We start from the raw sequence: 22,355 nt of genomic DNA on the forward strand, positions 1-22,355 counted from the left end.
CTAAATGTCTGTAGTTTAACTAAACCTCTCTTTAAAGGACGTTTTCTCTGAATGAGTTTGTTCTCAGACTCTGATGATAAATCTTCAGCAGCTCTTACACACACCAAACGTTACTCGTTCATTCCTCTCTGTGTGCTGAAGGTTCACTCAGAGGGGTTAGTTCACACAGCACTCACACACTCCTGTGTGCATGGAGGAAATGGAGGAAATAGTATTATCTGATTCATGGAGTGATACAAAGACACATGCAAATTTCCCTCAGTAAAAACCTTCGACTCTGTCAACAAAATATAAGTAACATTTTTTCAGGTGGCTTTATGGAAAAATAAACTTCAACTTACCAACCGCGGCCCCTCCCACTCACTGCAGTCAGTATCAGCTTGAGGTCAGATCCGTTAGTTAACACCTGAAGTTCCTCAACGTCCTCCTGGATTCTCATTCTTCATATATGTTTACAATCCAACTATAGGTTGATATTACTGAGTGTCAATAGAGTTATTCTAAGGACAGAGGGCGTCTGCTGTACAGATCGCAGAGCCCTCTGAGGGCAAATCGTGATACGTGATCCTGTTTCCAGACAGAGGGGGAACTTTAAGTCATGGAGCTTAAGTGACAAGCCGCTCCTCTGAGATTTGTTCATTTTGTAATAATTATTTTAACTGTTTGACTGATTAACCGGTAAATTATCAACATCCCTACTGAAAACTGAAAACATTTGTTTGAGTCATTGTTAGAACTGTAATGGTGATATTAAGTACTCATGTGGGCAAGTACCCACATGTATACACTTGTACTTGGTCTGAAATTGGTATCGGTGCGTTCCTAACCAGCACCGACGATGCGCTGGAATAATAAACCAGCTTCAGACTGGAGATCACCGCTTAGACAGAAACACGTCACGTCCTTTGGTTTCTGTGGTACAATTATGACCGCTGTGACTTCATCTCCCCTCAAAAGGAAGTGTAGCCAAGTGATGCAACTTCTCATGTTTCGTCACCTCGTGCTGGTTGAGTTTGTGGTTCCAAAGCCACAGTAGATCAGTCTGGTCTATGAATCCTCTCTATAGCAGACCACAATTGGGAAGTGACAGGGTTTAAATAAACATCAAAGCACTGTAAACAACCACAATAAGATTTAATACGTTTTCACAACTCTGACTCCAAAATTAGAAGGCAGAGAATTAAATAATACTCTTTTGCTGTTCTTGTTTTGAGCAACAACAAAAAGACAAAGTAGAATTACCGGACAGACGGACGGACGGACAACCCGAAAACAAAATGACTCCAGCGACAGCTGTCGCCGGGGCGGAGAGGTAGAAATACAGAGCGGAGGACAAATGCAGACGTGGTTTTTAAAAGTAATAACAGGAGCAGAATAAAAGCATGTGGGCCACATAATGTGAATTAAAGAAAGCAGCAAATTAAGATAATTTGGTAATGTTAAAGGAGAAGAAATAATTCAGAAAATGTGTAAAAAACGTAGAATGTGCTGAACTGTATTTGACAGGATGTTGGAAATGTTGCTCCAATGTGTCTTTACTTACATCTAGAGGCAGCAGAGGGAAACTACACATTCCCCCAAAATCCTCCTGCTTCTGTTTTCTTTTAAGTAGTAAGAAGTTCTGTATTTCATTTACAAATATATTTATAACAAAGACCGGAAAGTCTATTTGTGGGAGCAGATTGGCCGGATAGACAAAGATGATTGCTGGTGGGGGTCGACGACGGATCGCCCGCCACGCTTCTAATGTTACGGCTGTCAGTTTGAGCTGTGATAAGAAATAGATCATACAAAAGCAAAGAGGCGACGCTAGCCTATCTTACTATTGTGGTTACAGTTGCATATAGTCATTGCCATGTTTTCAGCATCCATTTGTAAATTGAAATGTGTTTTATGAATGGTCCAGCTGTATTCTTGGACAAGCCTGTCCTGAGGATTAGGCTTTGAAACATAATGTGGTTTCCTGTCACGAAGACTAAAAACTAGAGATTCCTCTTTTTGTTGACTGTACTGTACAACGCATCCGGATCCTCCGCAGCTTCCTGGCCTCTGGTTCTGAGGGGGAAATAAATGAAATGAGAGGATTCTGAGAATAAAACATCATTGTTTCCAAAACGGTTCATTCAGCTCGTTGTTGTGGTGTGAGGAGCGGCTCACCTGGAGGCCGCGGCGCTAAACGTCACAGCAGCGTAGACGATCGCCTCATCCTCTTCGTATCGTCCGGGCCGAGCCGGTCCGATGTTGGAGTAGACGGGATCGGCCTGCTTTTTGGAAAAGTGGACACTGGCATAGTGAAGCTCATCCTGCTGCTCTGCTGGGTGCATCTGTTGGACAAATAAGATTCATTTGACATGTGAGGACGGCCTGCCCACGGATAGAAGGTAGTGTCGCCCCCTTTTCCACTGCAGGAACTTTCCCACGGGACTAACCTTTAGGGGAACTCGTTGCATTTCGACAGCAGGGACCAGGGTCTAAAATATGAAACATGTTTTAGCTCCCAAGAAAAAGGCCCTGGTCAGGGGTTCTTACTGAAAGTACAGGAACTTACGGTTCCCGGTTTCTGTTCCTTTTTGTACTTGCTGCTTCAACTCGTGTGGACAAAAAAAGGAGGTACTCTAGTATCAATGTAGGACCATTTTGGGACGAGAGGAGAACATTTCTCTTTGTTTGATATCATTAAATGTAAAAGTTAAGCTTTGCTGTCAGATCCAGACTCATTTTTTAAAAAGACAAAGAGAGAGAGCGACAGCGCGGTCACTGTTTCACGGAGGTTAAAGCACAAACGAATAACCATCAAACACTAAGCAATGAAAATAAAGAGCGATTTGGTCAAGTTTTAATTTTTTAAAATGCATTTTAGTCTCGTCACCAACAGGTTGATATAGTCACAATAAACTCAACTAAACTCTAGAGCTCGTGTTTTCTAACCTCCTCTTCCTCACCTGTTCCCGGTCGTCTGGTCTCTCTCCACGCTCAGACGGTTGCTTAGACGACTTCCTCTTTCTAGTCAGGAGAATTCATTTTAAAAGTGAAACTACATTGAATACATTTTGACTTACTTCATGAAAACAATTATGAAACAGAACTGCTTACATGATCCAGAGGAAGACGGAGATGAGTACGATAGCAAGAAAAAACGCAGGAACTGTGGCAACAGTGATTAATTTCCATGCTCCTAGAAAACAGAAAGACTGACCGTTAATAAGGGACAAAAAGAGAAGACAGTAAGTTGTGAGAATCAAGAACAACGGCCGTCCTAAAAGACAAACGGCATGTGCCCCTGGCTCTGTTAAACCTGGGTGTGAACCCGGGTTCCTCCAGTTCTTCACGTGGGATCAAAGAGTTCCCCCGATGCGAGCTGGGAGATTTAACCCCTCCAGTGGTTCTGTCCTACGACAATCTGAATGTCCCGAAACATCGCACCTTAATCTAAGAAATGCAAATATGCTACAGAAAACAAAACAATATACAGAAATAGAATAAAGATATATATTTTGAGATAGTTATTATCATTCTTTTCTTTTCGGGTTGTTTGTTGGTTGTTTTGAAATTTATTCTTTTTCTTTCTTTTCTGGGAAATACTATAAGGGGACAAAAACTCCGGTGTATTAAAAAAAAACGAGAAACATGCAAATATGTCTCAATACTTGTTTTCACTGTTGAACTCATCAAATAAATGAACCTACAGCCAGAGTGCAGAGGGCCCAATGCACCATTGAACCTGTAGCTGAGTTTTAAAGATTCTGTCAGGGCTCAAGAAGCTGATGGGTTGTTTTCTACTTTTCCTTTTGATTTCAGCTCAGATGGTCTCGAGATGGGTGCATTCCAATACCCTCATACAAATTAAGCATACCAGAAAACAGATTTAGTATGTCCCTATACATGCATACTGCATGCAACAGTGGGTACTTTGTAAGAGCCGCTGCAGTGAGTACAAAGAGTAAAAAGAAAAGAATTATGTGAAGCGGAACGCAGCCAATGACCACTGACCTAATATGTGGTTTAGTTTGGAGCAAGTGTTGAGATAACCACGAGCTTCCTCCATCACACATGCAGCAGCAAGCAGCATCTTCTCATCCCAAACACAATCACACCCAGATGGTGTGTTATGACTTTCAGATGCAGTGTGGAGAACTCACCGGCTACAACAGTCACATGTAAAGTGGAGTTACTGCGTCCTCTCACGTTCTGGGCTTCACAGTAATAACTCCCACTGTGTTCAGCTCTGATGTCAGTGATGATGAAGATCTGTCCTGATGCTTTTGGTGAGTCTTCATCCTCCTTGTACCAGGTGTAGTTAGCTGCTGGGTTAGCATCACTGCTACAGGTCAGAGTCACTGAACTGCCCTCCACTATCTCAGCAGAGGGACTCACTGACACAGAGGGAAGCTTTGGAGCATCTGGAGGAGATTTAGAGAGACTCAAGTCATTCACATTAGTTGGTGATGTATGTATTACATGTTAAAATGTCTTTGTCACATGCATTTTGGATTAAGGGCACGTCATTTGTGAACAAAAACCTTTTGGAGCTATCGTCTGTCAACATTAACTTCACGTCACTTCTCTGGAGATTGTCAATAAGAGTTCTGTTCCAAAGAAATAACATGTAAACCAGGTGTGGCTACATGTATCATGTCCCTCACTGCTGGGTCACCAGGAAACCAGATGTGCTGATGTGTTGTACTCACACTGGACATCTATAACTAGAGATGAAGAGTCAATCCATCCATGTTTATTCTCAGACTTGCAGTAGTAGATCCCTCTGTCCTCAGAGCTGATGGAGGTGAAACGGTAGATACCTCCTTCTCCAAGAGGACGTGTTTGGTTCTCCTTGTACCAGGTGTAGTTAGCTGCTGGGTTAGCATCACTGCTACAGGTCAGAGTCACTGAACTGCCCTCCACTATCTCAGCAGAGGGACTCACTGACACAGAGGAAAGCTTTGGAGCATCTGGGGGAGGATATAGAGAGACTCAAGTCATTCACATTAGTTGGTGATGTATGTGTTACATGTTAAAATGTCTTTGTCAAATGCATTTTGGATTAAGGGCACGTCATTTGTGAACAAAAACCTTTTAGAGCTATCGTCTGTCAACATTAACTTCACATCACTTCTCTGGAGATTGTCAATAAGAGTTCTATTCCAAAGAAATAACATGTAAACCAGGTCTACATGGATCATGTCCCTCACTGCTGGGTCACCAGGAAACCAGATGTGCTGATGTGTTGTACTCACACTGAACATCTATAACTAGAGATGAAGAGTTGATCCCTCCATGTTTATTCTCAGACTTGCAGTAGTAGATCCCTCTGTCCTCAGAGCTGATGGAGGTGAAACGATAGATACCTCCTTCTCCAAGAGGACGTCTTTGGTTCTCCTTGTACCAGGTGTAGTTAGCTGCTGGGTTAGCATCACTGCTACAGGTCAGAGTCACTGAACTGCCCTCCACTATCTCAGCAGAGGGACTCACTGACACAGAGGGAAGCTTTGGAGCATCTAGACATGAATAAATAAATAGAAATAAAAATAATTAAAATGCAAGTTGCATAAATGCTACATGTTGTATTTAAATGAGTGTGGCATGTGAAACAGAGGAGAAACCCCTTTTCCTGGGAACTGACCACTGTATGTTCCTTTTTAAATTAGAGATTTTACTCACATTTCACGTCAATAGAGATGAATTCAGATCTCTTCCCCCCCAGCAGGTTCTCAGCTCTACAGTAATACCGTCCAGAGTCAGAGGACTGGATGGAGCTGAAGACAAGCTGAGGTTCTTCACTGAGAGGAGGAGGGTCTGGACTTCCATCCTCCTTGTACCAGGTGTAGTTAGCTGCTGGGTTAGCATCACTGCTACAGGTCAGAGTCACTGAACTGCCCTCCACTATCTCAGCAGAGGGACTCACTGACACAGAGGGAAGCTTTGGAGCATCTGGAGGAGAAAACAATAACAGGTAAGAGTTAACAAAAATACTCCCCCAAGCCACACACAAAACTGAGTAACTGAGTAAACATAAATATCATCAATATATGGTGAAGAAACACCAGAGGTAGGATTTGAAATAAATAAAGCTAAACAAACGAGAATAAAGAGGTGTATTAAAATAAATAACTAGAAAGACAAATACAGCTCAATTAGAAGCCGGACTAAAAAGATTGGTCTTGGGTTTGCTTTTAAAAATTACCAACATTCTCTGCGGCCCTCAAGTCCTCAGGAAGGCTGTTCCAGAGACGTGGGCCATAGTAACAAAAAGCATTCCTCACCATGGGCTTTTGTTCTGACTTTAGGAATAATTAAAAGGCCAAGACCAGAAGATCAGAAGGTTCTAGATGGTTCATAGGATATAAAGCAAGTATGATAGATAGGACCAAGATCAAGAGCTTCATAAATCAATAGAGACCTTAAAGTCAGTTCAAAAGCAAACAGGTGGTGAATGAAGAGACATTCAGGTTCGTTGTAATGTCTGCTCTCTCTCAGCTGAGTTGTGCAATAATTATAACCGAGTTATATTCTTGTTATGGAGGCCCAGAAAGTAGAAAACTGCAATAGTCAATCCGGCAGGTAATAAAGGCATTAATGCAGGGTACACTAAGGTGGACCGCGGTCCGGATCCAGACCCTGGACCTGAAACCGAAATATTATATTTTTAAAATAGTCTGACTAAAATTAGTATTCTAAGCAAAACATTGTCCAACACGTGGAAAAATAAATAATACTTACAACGTATTTAGAAAAAAATATATATAAATTATTGTCTTTTGACCAACTCCTCAAACGAATCCAAAGATCTAGTGGCGTTTTACCCTCACTCATGAACCAGAGCTCGAGATACTTGAACTGCAGACTGCAGCTGAAGAAAAACATGTTTGATCAGCAAAGCAGGCCTAAAAATACTGAGCGGTTTTACTCACATTTCACATTAATAGAGACGTATTCAGACGCCTTCCCCAGCTGGTTCTCAGCTATACAGTGATACTCTCCAGAGTCAGAGGACTGGATGGAGCTGAAGACAAGCTGAGGTTCTTCACTGAGAGGAGGAAGGTGTGGATTTCCTTTCTTGTACCAGATGTAGTTAGCTGCTGGGTTAGCATCACTGCTACAGGTCAGAGTCACTGAAGTGCCTTCTGTGATTTCTCCAGCGGGAGTCACAGACACAGCAAGAACCTGTGGAGCATCTGGAGGAGATGTTATGAAAATAAATTAACTTTATAAAGAATATGTGATATAATGGTGTGTGTGTAACAAGCAATGTACTACTATTAGGGTGTTCCAGATGTTTCAAGCCTACATATATTAGCTTCAAAACTATTCTTTGGCTATTCATTTTATTGTTTCACTCACATTTCATATTAATATTGATGTATTTAGAGCTCTTCGTCCCCAGCTGGTTCTCAGCTCTACAGTAATACTGTCCAGAGTCAGAGGACTGGATGGAGCTGAAGACAAGATGAGGTTCTTTACTGAGAGGAGGAGGGTATCGATTTCCTTTCTTGTACCAGATGTAGGTAGCTGCTGGGTTAGCATCACTGCTACAGGTCAGAGTCACTGAACTGTCCTTCACTATCTCAGCAGAGGAACTCACTGACACAAGCTTTGGAGCATCTGGAGGACAATATGTATAAAGACATAATTAATTACATTTAAAAAAAATCACTTTATGGAAAATAATTAATATCATGAATACAATGGGGCATCTGGTGGAGAAAAAAATGACTGTTTTAAATAAAAAATTGGGGAAGTGAATATTAAAAGGCCTTAACACAACAGGGGAGTGATGAATTAACTACTGTATGTCTCGGGCTTTTATTGTGAAAGGTGAGAACAGAAGGACTGGATCTAGAATATGCTGCCTTTGTCACGGTTGAAAGTAGCAATAAAGTTTGCCATCTTGGTTCGGACTACAGAGCCTCAGAATGGTTGTTTTATTATCCTAATAAACATGTGCGCACTAAACCCCATCGGCACAACGTGATTGGTTGATGCCTTATTCGTGGTGCAAAGGCTCGGAAAAATCTACCTCTTTAAAAAAAAAAAAGATAATAAAAATGCACAATATTAAAAGGGAAAGTACTCGTGAAAGAAATGTTGGAGTCAATATTTTTCTTCTTTAACTCACACACTGGGGGAGAGCAGTAGTCCTCGTGTCCTTTAACAGCACAGGAATAGCTGTTCTTATTGTCAAAAGAGACTCTGTAAGTAGATGTTTCTTCAGGCATATTCTTTCCATTTTTGTACCAGACATATGAATGATCATCAGCTATATTACATCTGCTGTGACACCTCAGCTCTGCCCGGGCCTGTGATCTTCTCACCTGCACCCGGAGGTCTGGATACACCAAGGACACAGCAGAAATGTCATTTCAAACTAAACCATTAAATACAGGAATGCACACAGAAAATGGTAACAGGAGTGTTTCCTGGACGCTTAACTATTGGAACCAAATATTCCAGTGACAATGTTACCTGTGACGGACAAAAAGACTCCAGGTGAACCAGTAAAACCTCTGTCCGGTCGGTCTGTCATGAACATGAACCTGTACTCAGCTGAGTCGCTCTCTCTCAGGTCTTTGATTCTCAGAGTGCAGTCGTTCTCATGAAAAGGATACTCAACACGACCTGTGTAGTGGGAATCTGTTGTCAGATCCACAGGAGCATGACCGCTCCCTCTGACAATCCATGATCTCTTCTCAACTTTGTCACTTCCTGTCGATGGGTATGTGAAGGTGCAAGGGATGTTCACTGTTGATCCCTTTAAGGCACAGATCTCAGTAGAAGTGTAAGTCACTCCCCAGTCGTCCTGACCCTGAATCACTGCAACACAGAGAAATCAGGAACAACATTCATATTCACAACAGAGGAAAGACTCACATTTTATGAATAAAAGAATCTGTAAATCATGAGATTAAGTGTGAACGGCCATTTTTACTGCCATTTACACATCACTTTATATCATCTTGAATTTAGAAGAGACGTACGTTGGATTAATCACAACTTAGTGTTCTGCATGTCTTATTTAATACACACACGCATGTTTAAGACTTTAAATTAAACCAAACAGATGCATTTTGGCGGAGTGAACAGGTTATCTGAGTCTTTTCATTTCCTCTCATCGGTGAAACAATATATTTATTTAGGTTTAATCTTTAGTTAACCGGCTCTTGTATTTTTCCTCTTATCCGTTAAACATTAGATCCAAAAGGCCTCATGCAAGAACCGCTCGTAGGAACAGATGTGGTGGCTTGTAAAAGTGATTTCGGAGAACTTTACTCCTCATTTTTCGTACGTAAACCAGCAAAATGTGTCAGTTTCCGCTCGTTACATGCACACGGTCTTTTCAAAATTAAGGTTTAGGCAACAGAACTACTCGGTTAGATTTGGGTTAAAATAACCACAGAACTGCCGTAACTACGCAACAAATACTTTAACGCTGACTTCTCGTTTCACACGGTCTCCTGGCCCCATCCTCCCGCTCTGTGTGCGATTTTGAGGTCTTAACCCTTCCTCGTTCATGATTTGGCTCAAAGGTGTACTGCTGACAGAAATGTTGAATAATATCAGTGGCGGGCCGTCAGGGCCTGCAAAGCCTTCTCTGCTGGCCTGAACAGAATCACAAAGTTATAGCTATTTTATAATTTAATAATTTTTCTTAAATACACTACATGTATCATAATTTATAAAAATATTTTTCCCATTATCTTATTTTCTCATTGCACAGCTACTGTCTTCCTCAGTTGCTCTGCTTCCAGTGCAGCTTGTTTTAAGTAGAGCTTTTATCCAATCAGAGTTCACCTCTGTGTCTCTAGGTAGAAGAGAGGCCCGAGGCCTGCAGACTCACCAGTGCATCCATGTGCGGTTTAAGTGAATGGGGACGATATTGTGGATTGTCATAGTCTTCAACCAATCAGATCTTTAGTTTGACATGTTGGGCATATTCTTTGAGGTGACAGAGCCTGCTAGCTGGCCTACAGCTACGTCAGCATTAACGGGCAGCTCAGTTTTCAGGAGCAGCTCTGCAGTGAGGTGCAGCATGTGCTGTGATTGGTCAGTGGGCGAGCACGTGACTATTGGAAAACGAAACCTAAGCAGAGGCTTAGTCGGAGTAGTAAGAGTTCAAATTGAAAGATACAGAAGAAATTATGAATTATTTAGCATTTTGCTTGGTGTAGATTATTTATTTTTTTACCTAGCTTTGTTTTTTTAACACTCAATGGCTGAAGGAAGAGGAGTTGGGATTTAACCGTGGGATTAAAACCTTTGTCAACAAAGAAAGGAGGATGGAGTTTGTCTTTAAGTGAACAGCATTTAGTAAATAAACTGCATTTGTTTTTACATCTGCAGTAGCTTTAATATGCTTGTTTATATATTATTTGAACAACATGTTTTTATGAAGATGGATTTTTGTTTGGTTTAATATGTGATAGGAACTATTGTTACGTCCAATGTTGCTCTGGGGACACATTTAGCTGGTGCCAGTGTTGCCAACTTTCTCACTAAATCTGGCAACTTTCCAAACCCTCTTGGCGACTTTTTTAGTCAAAAGCTACTAGGAACAAATCTAGCGACTTTTTCTGGTGTTGTTAGAGATTTTTCTGGTGTTTTGACTCTGACGTGAAAGCACGTACGTTCTGCAGTTACTGTCGGGAACGAGCAGCGGGTGCTGCCTTTGCGCCGCCCCAAAGCACTCACAGGCGGCTACTCTCACAGCAGCCTCGAGCAGCAGTCCCAGCTGCAGTCAGAGCAGAGAGGAGACGCAGTCTCGGCGTATTCATATATCTGCACTCTGCAGATAGTGTATTTATAGGTGTTGAGCTTCATTTTTACACAAAACAAATAACCGTAGCTGTGGCGTCATAATGAGGACAGCAGTGAAGGCCCAGGTATAAAATGCACGCTCCGCCACTGAATAATAAACAGAAAGAATTTCTGCAAATGTATTCGGTGACCCTAACAAAATCTCCTGCTGTCTCGACCCAGTCTTTAGGAACGACTAACAGCATTTCCCAAAAATACTTTGCACTAAAAAGTCTCACTGCAATTTAATAAAACAAAGATAACTATTAAAAATGTAACTGTGGAAATGTTTCCTTTTTAAACTCATTGTTAATTATGTTGAAAACTTTTGTTCTGCATTGAACACAGATGTAGAGTGTTTGTTTGGTGATCAGCTGGACATTTTACTGCAGCTTTCAGGGACAGCATGGGGAGGGAGAAAAAAATATTGCTATAGTGATTGCCACGTTGCCAATTTCCTGTTTCGTTTCCTCTCCGTTTGCTGTGATCTGATTGGTGCCGAGATCTAAAGAAAACTTAATATGTAAGAGAGACACTCTGTTGCTACCGTTTGTTATATTTAGATAACTAAAGATAGTTTACTGCAACTGTACAGAGAAGTGAAACATCACAGTGACATCTGCAAGTAACGAAATGATTTAGCAGTTTGGTTCCTATTTTTTTTTAGCCCTTGGTAGATGTTTTCTTTTTGTTTAAAAAAAAGGATGAACATACAGTTAATTTAAGCAACATTAGCATTAATATGCAATGATACAAACCACTTCAATGTAAAAAGGATGCAGGGAGATGCTGCAGGTGCTGCTCAAGACTAAAGTCATCACAACAATAAAACCATCACGATGCAGAAAAATCATAAATGAAAAACATCAACTACAACAACGTGCAACACAGACACAGAAGGGACTATTTGTTTCCGTGTTTGCATCACATCACACATTAAAACTGGAGAAGTGATGATTTAAGAAATATTTCTACATTATTAGAAACAGATATTCAGTACCTGGCACGGAGAAGAGGAAGATAACAAATCCACCTGCTGCTGCTTTTAAAGTCATCGCTCCTTCTTCTTCTCTCCGTGACTTCACGGAAAATAAACATTTGCAGGTGAATAACGTCTGCAAGAAAATATCAATCATATCAAACAATTCTGCTTACAAAAGAGGGACAGGTCGCCTTCCTCTGTGCTCGGCGCAATAAGCAGAAGACCGTCTCCTTAGTTCACAGACTTGCTTCCTCTTAACATGATCAATATGCAGGAAGTCGGTAACCAATGGGAGGAAAAAACAAACCCGTTTAAAATTCAAAACGAGTGAGTTTTCTCACTGAAACTGGGTATGTAAATGATGCCCATATCTAAAAGTACATGTGCTGTAATATTGGGTAGACGTTTATGGATTTGCATGATGTTACAGTGGAGGAGACAGGTCAAAGCACCTGATGATATCGCCCATGGAAAAAAAATGGCCTATATAATGTGCCGCGAATCTGGCGAATATGCAAAATCTGCCTCATTTGCGCACCTTTCAAGCGTCGAGATTCTCCTCCCGGCATCACAGACGTCCTGACTTTGAATCTGAAATTGAGGAAAAAGATATTGTAGCCGTTGGTGTTCACCCAGAGCTGTAGGATACTATTGGTACAGAGAAGCTATGTCTATGAATGCGTAACCATGAACAATAACGACGCTGCCGTATTTACGCCGATATGCCGTGATTTTGAGCGTTGATCAGCTACAATGTTAGCAACGTCTAGCACCGATCGGACCGAGCTCCATTCAGAAAACAAGTGTTTTAAAAGTTGTTTGCTTGTCGACAGACCTAACAAAGCATGAATTCAGACTTTTTACAAATCGTCATGTAGTTATTTCGGCATCCTTTTTATCCGTTTATTGCAATTTAATCACAGCAAAGTTGTTTATTACAGCCGTAGGACAGACGACGTGTTGGACTCCAGCTGACTTATTCGGAGCACCTGCGATCTTTCATTAAATGCTTCCAGATTAACAATTAACCGCTTTTCTCTTACAACCAGATGTTTTTTTAAAATACGATACGCTGTTGGCATTTGCTGGTTGAAATGTACTGTTTGTGTTCATCTGTACCTGTGACAGTCAGAGTTGTACCAGGTAAAATAAGTTTCCATTCAAAGCTTCCCGTTTTGTATTTGAAGAAGTGATACTGAGCTGAACTCCTCTCCTTCAGGTCTCAGAGTGGAGCTTCCTCTCTCTGTCTCGAGGACCTGAACACTGGTTCCTCAGGTTGAGGAGAAATGTGGCCACTGTTGACTTTCTCCAAGACTGGACCAGGATTTTGGTGGCAATCATTACAACTGTTGAAATGTCAAAATAAAGTCTTTTGATCCCCCGCAGATGAACGTTGCATAATCCAGTCTTCGGCTCCTATTCTACATGCCATAGCTCGCAGAGAGTTATCTTTGAACCCGTGGAAAAAAAACAGAATTGGCTCCTTCCTGTTCATGACGTGAGCAATATGACAGAATGAAATTATGCTATTTAATGACATATTAAAGAATAAAAATATGCCAGAAGTGTAAAACAAGTTATAGTTAAGCAGGTGTATTGTTTGCCATGTTTAACCTTTATTTAAATAGGACTTGTAGTGTGGATGTTAGTGCTGCTGAAGAATCTGACAAAAAAATCATTAAGAGAGACAATTCATTTTTGTATTTAAAGTTTTCTAAAATGTAATGTTTAAATATGCAAATGAGGGATTATCTAATCCTAATTTTTCAATTAGGGATTAACACAAATACATGCAGTTAAACAAACAGCTGAATGTGTATTTTGGATGTTTTCTTTCTACTAGTCTGAAAGAAGACGTTACTGCAACAGGTGAAGGAGAAATACCGTACGCATCCGAAGGCGTTTGCATAAACATGTTGACAGCTGGAACAATTTACTAACTGAATATCTTTATTTAATCAAATATCAAGTTATTTAAACAATAAAAATCAGTACTATAACATAAATTCAACAAACTTTAGCCACAGGATAAAAGTACAAAACCACACTATTAAAAAACATTTAAAAGGTGCTGAATTCCTCCACATGAATCTCAATATGGCAACAAGGGTCCAACAGTTCACACAACAACAACAGTGCTGACAGAACTAACACTATTAACCTTGGAACGGTGTTCAGCTGCCGTTTGAGAGCAGTGCAGAGCCGATTAGTTAACCAGTGGGACGCACTCAAATGCACTAAAATTTACAAAAATCTTCTAAAATGTACACGCTGCCCGCCTGGCTCGATATCAACAAAAGCACAAAGAAGCTCCGATATCAACAACACAGTGAGAGTGACTTCATTCTCTGCTCAGGTTTACATTACTAGTTTGATGCTATATTAATGCTCTGAATGTCCAATTTTGCACCTTTAAGTTGAGAGGCGAGTATTTCAACAAAACACTAACTTGTGAAGCATCTTAAGTAATAATTAGGAAAATGAGCAAAAGAATATTGGCAATATTTGAAAACCGAAATTCAACTAAAAACAGGTAATTCAACTAAAAAGAACAGCAGAACAGAGAGTATTAAAGATCTATGTTTATAGAGAAATGTACTTGATAAGATACTTTTCTAGAACTGGCAGTAAGATATTACTCCTTGGTAACCTTTTAAGCTAATTCTGTATTAGAAGAGTATTTATATATTACAAGCTGACCACTCATTGGTTCACTGATACTAGTTCTCTGCTGGAAGTCATAACGATGCTTAATACAGTATGTCAAACCTAATATTCATCCATGTGTGTTTAATCTGCTTAAACACTGAAGTAACAGACCACAGATCCGTGATGTGTTCATACTCTCGGTTGTTTGCTGACTGTGCTGTACAGTGCAGATGAATCACCCACAGCTTCTTGACATCTTGATCTGTGAATGAAAAACAGTGAGCTCACAATATTAACTAAGAACAGGTTTAAACAGCAATAAAAGCAATGACCGTTCCCAACGTTGTGTAGCAAATTGAACAGACTCACTCGTTGGCAGCACTGGCACTCTTGAAGTTGACAGTTGAATACGCCACATCCTCCTCGAGTCTGTGGGGCCTGATGTTGGATTAGAGAAGATCTTCCTGGTTTCTAGAGAAGCTCACGCTGGCATAGCGAAGCTCTTCCTGCTGCTCCGCTGGTGCGCTCTGCACCAATAAACAAGAGTTTATTGAGAGCCATAATTCTCTCTGAGCCTGTTTCTGTCTCTGATTCATGTGACTTTCTCGTCTGAATTCCAGTTGCTCTGTGTGTATGTAGACCTATCTCAGCCCATCATTGGTCAACTTTCGTCAATGAACCGTCCTTCGACGCGTCAGAGCCTATAGAATTGAGGTGTGGTAACATGATATTGATTGACAGAATCGTTAGCCAGTCAGAATGAAAACCGCGCCGTCCCTCGCGAAGTGTAAAATCCGATTCGTCGAAAGTCAAATCCCCCAAATTAGTTGAGTAGAATTGTGTTTGGAGTGTGTAAAAATGGCTTCGATGATATTGTTGCCCAGACTGTTTTTTAATCTGGTATATAACATGTATACATGCATTATATTCGCTCTCGATTAGTGCATTTTTTCGACGGTATATGCTAACCACTCTGGTACCGAGAGCCCCCAAATTTGGGGGCATAGGGCTCAACCGGTAAGAGGGGCAATGTACACGCAGTGTAATTTATTAGAAATATGCTCAAAGTCAAAGTCTAGTTTATTGAAAAAAATTCAACCGTGGGTCATTTGAAAAACAGGCAGCATAGGTCAAAGGAAAACCAGGGTGTGACATGCACATATAGGTTCATCATTTTGGAAATGAACAGGATGAAAGTATCCAAATAGGGACATTAAGACTTGAAGAAGACATGATGACTATTCAAATGTGTTTTAAAGTGAACTCTTTGAGACACCTGAGCTCTTCTTCCTCACCTGAGCGTTGTTGTCTGGTCCGTCTCCAGACTGGCTGGTTTGTGTCGAGGACCTCTTTCTTCTGGATAGAACAGTAAATGAATCATCAAATTAAGTTAATCAACAACTGAGCGATTGTAAGATGCATTACTGAATATAATCACAGTAAAGCTGAACTGCTCACCTAATCAATAAGAAGGCAGCGAGGATTATGATAGCCAGGAAAATAGCAGTGATTGATCCAACAGCTACTGCTATCAATAAAACTGGAAACACTGATCAAACAGAACAATTACATATAGAATGGCAGGTTGTTTGTCAGACAGAAGCTTTCTAAATATAGCTCAACTTTTGTTTGCACTTTTTTCCCCATAATGTGAAAATGATCTGACCCAACAGGACAAAAACGTGTAACAGAATCTCTAGAACCTCAGGATCTGCTTTATGCAGATGATAAACTTCTTTATCTAATTGTGACTTCCAGGGCGAGTGTGAAGCAGTTGGGTTGAATGTCACATCATAGAAATAAAAAACACGAGTAGAACGGACATTCACATTCAAATCAGCGTAGCTGGATGGTCAGACCGGCGGCCATCATTGAGGTTTTAGAGTATCAACCTAACCCCCCCAAAAAATACTTAATGTTTCATCCGCACACTCTCGGTACAGCGCAAGAAAGCACATTGCTATCAACGGATGAGTTACAACTTTGCTTTGGTCATTTTCTGTAACCAGTGTAGCATTAAAGCATGGGGGAATTAGCAAGCAAGCTAGCCAACTAGCATGCAGCTGACTAGTTTTTGCAGTTTCTTTTTGTGTAAGGTAGGTGTGATTTAGTTTCACTAGGTCAATTGCCCTGTTAAGTGCTAGGGGAGTGGGCTTGCACTCCTGGCAGACAATGAGCAATCACTAGGTAGCTGTCCTTGACCACTGCTGGTGGTTGGAAGCATCAGCTTCCAAGCGTCGGGCAAACGAAGGCAACAGGGCGACTTTTTCACTTGCGGGTCAGTAATCTGTTTATATTGACTAACATGTGTTTGCATCCTATCTCTGTCCGGTGGTCACGTAGACATGGGGTCCCTCCAAGGTGCCGTGACCCCACTAACCTCATCTATCCTACTCTCTCAGCTCATGGCGAGCAAGTGGTGGCAAGTGGTAGTCTCGCACTTCCATGACAATGGCTCCACACGCATCCTGCTCGGCGACTTCAACAGCCAGACTGATAAGTTAGAACCTCTTCTTTCCTTCCTCTCCTCCTTTGACCTTTACCACTCCTCTTCTCCTACGACCCACAAGGCCGGCAACCAGCTGGATCTTATCTTCACTAGACACTCTTCTACTGCTAACCTCTCTGTCACTCCCCTCCATCTCTCTGACCACTATTTCATGTCCTACTCCCTCTCCCCCTTACTTCCTCCACTTACCCACATGGTTTCTACAAGGTAGTCATCTCCGCTCCCTCTCCCCCGCTGATCTTTCCTCTTCTGTTACCTCTGCCCTCCCTGACCCTGAATCCTTCTCTCTCCTATCCCGATACTGACACTTTTCTTTTCCTCTGCACCCTTTCCTCTTCTTTGGACAACCTCTGTCCCTTCACCTCCAGGCCTGCACGGCCAACTCCACCTGCCCCATGGCTGTCGGACTCGGTGCGTACTGATAGACGGAGCCTAAGAGAGAGGCTGAGCGTAACTGGAGAAAAGGCAAACTCCCAGAGGACCTTCTTAACTTCCCATCTCTTCTTTCCACCTCTCTATCTAGTGCTATGGCTGCTCTCTTTCGCTCTAAAATCCTATCCCCTGCTTCCAATCCTAAAAAACTCTTCGAAACTTTCTCTTCAATCCTCCAACCCCCACCTCCTTCCTCCCTCCCTAATGATTTTGCCAACTTTTTTGACAAGAAGGTAAACAATATCAGATCCTCCTCTTAGCCCCCCTCTCCCTGTCCACCTCCTCCCTCTCTACCCTCTCCATCTTACTCCCCTAGCGAGGTCCTCAACCTTGTTACATCTAACCACCCCACCACATGTTCCCTTGACCTGATCCCCCTCTTTTTCAGTCTATTGCAACTGAACTCCTTCCTTTCCATCGTTATGCCAATGACACCCAGTTGGTCTTGTCATTTCCCCCCCCGGTGACACTCAAGTGGAGGCACACATCGCTGCGTGCTTGGCTGACATCTCGAAGTGGATGGCGACACACTACCTGAAGCTCAACCTGGACAAAACCGAGCTACTGTTCCTCCCGGGGAAGGGTTGCCTGCACCGAGACCAGTCCATTACCATTGACGATACCGTGGTGATGCCAACTTGGACTGCGAGGAATCTGGGTGTGACCCTGGATGACCAACTGTCACTCAGCAAACATTGAATCGATTACACGCTCCTGCAGATTCCTGCTCAACAACATCAAGAGGATTCATCCAGGCTCTTGTCATCTCCCGTCTGGACTACTACAACTCACTACTTGCTGGAGCCACGACCATCAGACCTCTTGAGCTTGTCCAGAAAGCTGCAGCTCATCTGGTGTTCAATCGCCCCAAGTTCTCCCACAAAACTTCCCTTCTCCGTTCTCTACACTGGCTCCCTGTAAGAGCTCGCTTCCAGTTTAAGACTCTGGTGCTAGCCTACAGGGCAGTGAAAGGAACAGCTCCTTCCTATCTCCAGGCCATGGTCAAGCCCGACACCCCCGCCCGACCACTTCGCTCTGCTGCCTCGGGGCGACTGGTTGCCCCGATGCTCAGAGGTCCCTGCGGCCGATCGACCCGGTCAGAGCTGTTTTCTGTCCTGGCCCCACAATGGTGGAATGAACTCTCCACTGACGTCAGGACAGTAGAGTCGCTGCCCATCTTTTGGCGCAGGCTGAAAACGCACCTCTTCATGAAGTACTACCCTGAGACTTCCACTTTTTCTGCACTGTGCTTTTGCTCTGGTTTATGCTCTTAGATGCTTGTTTAAAAAAGGGAGATGCACTTATGACTTCTGGTGTCTTGTAGTTCTCTTAATGACTGTAATGTAAGAAGAACAAGTGGCATTTGAATAATGAACTGTGAATGGCTGTGTGTAGCAGCATTTTAGAATTAAAAGGTCGTCTGACAAATGGATGTGTGATGGTTTGAATCTTGATCCCAAAACAGCATAAAACCCTAAAACGTCCTGAAGCTGTTCAGTGAATTGCAGCAGACTGAATGTGAAGCAAGTAGAACGGAAGAAAGTAGTTATGATCAGTGAAATCTTCTCCTGCAAAGACTGGACACATTTAAGATGTTTGTTATCTTTTTCACTCACATTTCACATCAATAGAGATGAATTCAGATCTCTCCGTCCCCAGCTGGTTCTCAGCTCTACAGTAATACTGTCCAGAGTCAGAGGACTGGATGGAGCTGAAGACAAGCTGAGGTTTTCTACTGAGAGGAGGAAGGTCTGGACTTCCATTAATCTTGTACCAGGTGTAGTTAGCTGCTGGGTTAGCATCACTGCTACAGGTCAGAGTCACTGAACTGCCCTCCACTATCTCAGCAGAGGGACTCACTGACACAGAGAGAAGCTTTGGAGCATCTGGAGGAGAAATTAATAAACATACTTAAAGATTATAATATGTTATCATAGAACATTTACCATTTTATTAATATTTGTTTGTTTGTTTCAGACTATACCTATTATTTATCAGTCTGCTGCCACCATATGAAGTGTTGTTGAACCCCCACAGGCTGACACAGTGGAGTAAACTTACACACTGAAGGAGAACGCTGATCCTCATATCCGCTTACAGCACAGGAATAGCTGTCTGAAGAACCAAAGTCGACTGAATAAGAAGATCCTGTGTTGATGTAATGTCCATTCTTGTACCAGAAGTAGGAAGGACGATCAGGCAGAACACAACTGCTGAGACACTTCAGCACCGACCTGGTAGAATCATATCTGCTCACCTCCACCTGGAGACCTGGAAGTGAGAAGGAGGAACAGAAATGTAATTTTATTAAATTGTCAACATTCAAGACATTTATATTCTAGTTTTCTAGATGTTGAATATTTGGAGATGATTAACATGTGAATTAAAATGTTACCTGTGACGGACAAAGTGACTCCAGGTGAACCAGTATATTTCTCTGTTGGTTGGTTTGTTGTGAACTTGAACTTGTACTCAGCTGAGTCGCTCTCTCTCAGCTCTCTGATTGTCAGAGTGCACTTCTTCCCAGAACAGAAGTACTGCACACGACCTGAATAATCAGAGTCTGTTCTCAGATCCACAGGTTCACCATCTTTCTCTTTAGTAAACCAGAACGTGTTGCTGATATCACCGTGCCGTATTCTAGATGGGTATGTGTAGCTGCAGTGTATTTTTACTGATGGTCCTTTTACAGCACAGACCTCAGTAGAAGTGTAAGTCACTCCCCAGTCATCCTGACTCTGTATCACTGAAACAGAGAGCACATCAGGAACCACAGTCAGACTCAGAACATCATCAGAGGACACACTCTCATTAGGACTTTTGACTGTTTTCTAAAATGGATTATACTGTAGATCAAGTTTTAATGTTATTTCTGTTTGGATATATGGAGATATTTTACATGAGCATTTATATAATAAAGACTCAACGAGCTGCTGCAGAGTGAATGGAAACTGTAGAGAAATGCAGAACACTGAGGAGTGAGAGAGAATAGTGTGAAATGTAAACAGATCACTGACAGTCAGAAGTCGACACAAACACAAACTTCAGATGTGAATTAAATTTACAAAAATGTAATTTGTTTTTCTAAAACCTCAAAATCTGACTTTGCAGCATCAGTCAGTGAATCAGTTCTCTGTAACACAGATCAAAGCTACGATCATGGAGCATCACTGAAGGGGCCCAACGTGTCAGGGGCCCCTCTGGCCCTAACTTACAACATTTCACTCAAAGAGACACCAACCAGGAAGAGAATCAAAATGAGCACAAATACAATGAAAACTTCTACAAAAAGGTGAAAAAACATCCACAAAGAGACTCAAAATGAATAACAGACTCTAAATGTGGTCGAATGTGTCGACACGCTGAATGATTAGAGGAAGTTCCACAGAGAGATAATGTTAATGTACGTACAGTCATTACTTTCATCCACATAAACACAACTTTACTGTCTTTAATGGAGCACAACTCTTCAGTTTATAAAGGTTATGATGTTAAGGTACAAGTGTACAGAGATGCTGCTGGTGTTAAAAACAGCTCTGTGCTGGTCGTCCTGTAAAGACTTCAATCTAAAGAAAGAAAAGTGAACGTTGCTCCACATTTTATAACATCAGATGTGTTTATTAACTGAAAACACAGCTTCCTCTGTTGTCCTGAGGTGCACTAACGGCCTCACAATATAAATGTAGATGTACAGTACCTTGTACAGAGAGAAGGAAGACAACAAATCCACTGGCTGCTGCTGTTGAACTCATAGCTGCTCCTCTCTGTTAAACCAGCAGGTAGATCAGAAACACTTCATGTCAGTAAGTCACCACAAACATTTCTACTTTAAGAAGGAGGGTGTTGTCTTTGCAGTCAGCTTGTGTCTTCTGGGGTTGGTTCAACACTGCTGTTTAACACTGACCTGGCTTCCTTCTTCTTTACATTATTAATATGCATGAACAGACCAATGACTGTAAATCCACAAGTTGGCTGCACTAAGGCACAATGGTGCTCCAAGCTAAATGCTAATGTTAGCATGCTAACATGTGGGTTAGTATATATATATATATATATATATACACACACACACACACACACACACACACACACACACACACACTACCGTTCAAAAGTTTGGGGTCACCCAGACAATTTTCAGTTTCTTCACAATTTCTCGCATGGAATATCTTCATTTCTAAGAACAAGAATAGACGGCGAGTTTCACATGAAAGTTCTCTTTTTCTGGCCATGTTGAGAGTATAATCGAACCCACAAATGTGATGCTCCAGATACTCAACTAGCTCAAAGGAAGGCCAGTTTTATAGCTTCTCTCACCAGCATAACTGTTTTCAGCTGTGCTAACATATTTGCACAAGGGTTTTCTAATCATCAATTAGTCTTCTAAGGCGATTAGCAAACACAATGTACCATTAGAACACTGGAGTGATAGTTGGTGGAAATGGGCCTCTATACACCTATGTAGATATTTAATTAAAAACCAGACGTTTCCACCTCGAATAGTCATTAACCACATTAACAATGTATAGAGTGTATTTCTGATTAATTTAATGTTATCTTCATTGAAAGAAAGTGCTTTTCTTTGAGAAATAAGGACATTTCTAAGTGACCCCAAACTTTTGAACGGTAGTGTATATATATATGTATATCATGTTTTAATTGTTAATAGTTCATAACTTAGATGATTACACTTTGTGGCACCGCAGACAAATTTTAGAAATATTCAGCGTCCCTTCCTGGACTAAAGCTTTAAATCTCCTCATGTGTAATTCACAGAGGAGGGTTAGGTTTGTTTGTTTGTGCTTATGTTTTTTCTATTGTTCATGTGTTGGTTTTACATGCGCAGGTTTCTGACAATTTGGGCTGTTTTTGTATTGAATTTGGTTGGTTTTTAAGTTATTAGGCTGAAAAACTGTAAATCTGAGCTGACAACACTGACCTCAGTCATATCACAGTGTCCGCAGAAACTTCTCCTCCAGACGAACTCCGTTAAAA

General features: G+C 41.6%; 1 protein-coding gene across 1 annotated transcript; it reads right to left on the reverse strand.

Moving 5' to 3' along the window:
* Nucleotides 1–1,982: 1,982 nt before the first annotated feature.
* Nucleotides 1,983–21,112, reverse strand: LOC306696236 (B-cell receptor CD22-like; the record flags this gene model as incomplete). The annotated part of the gene is made up of 15 exons (XM_079159800.1): nucleotides 1,983–2,055; nucleotides 2,158–2,324; nucleotides 2,943–3,003; nucleotides 3,094–3,175; nucleotides 4,095–4,400; nucleotides 4,689–4,949; nucleotides 5,235–5,495; nucleotides 5,659–5,928; nucleotides 6,909–7,172; nucleotides 7,339–7,599; nucleotides 8,264–8,323; nucleotides 8,461–8,808; nucleotides 19,422–19,631; nucleotides 19,756–20,106; nucleotides 21,058–21,112. 15 exons carry the CDS (start codon nucleotides 21,110–21,112, stop codon nucleotides 1,983–1,985), a joined length of 3,030 nt encoding a protein of 1,009 aa, XP_079015926.1.
* Between the last annotated feature and the right edge of the window lie 1,243 nt (nucleotides 21,113–22,355).

Source organism: Pholis gunnellus (genome assembly GCF_910591455.1).
Source record: "Pholis gunnellus genome assembly, chromosome: 5".
In the NCBI taxonomy this organism is placed as follows: Eukaryota; Metazoa; Chordata; class Actinopteri; order Perciformes; family Pholidae; genus Pholis; species Pholis gunnellus.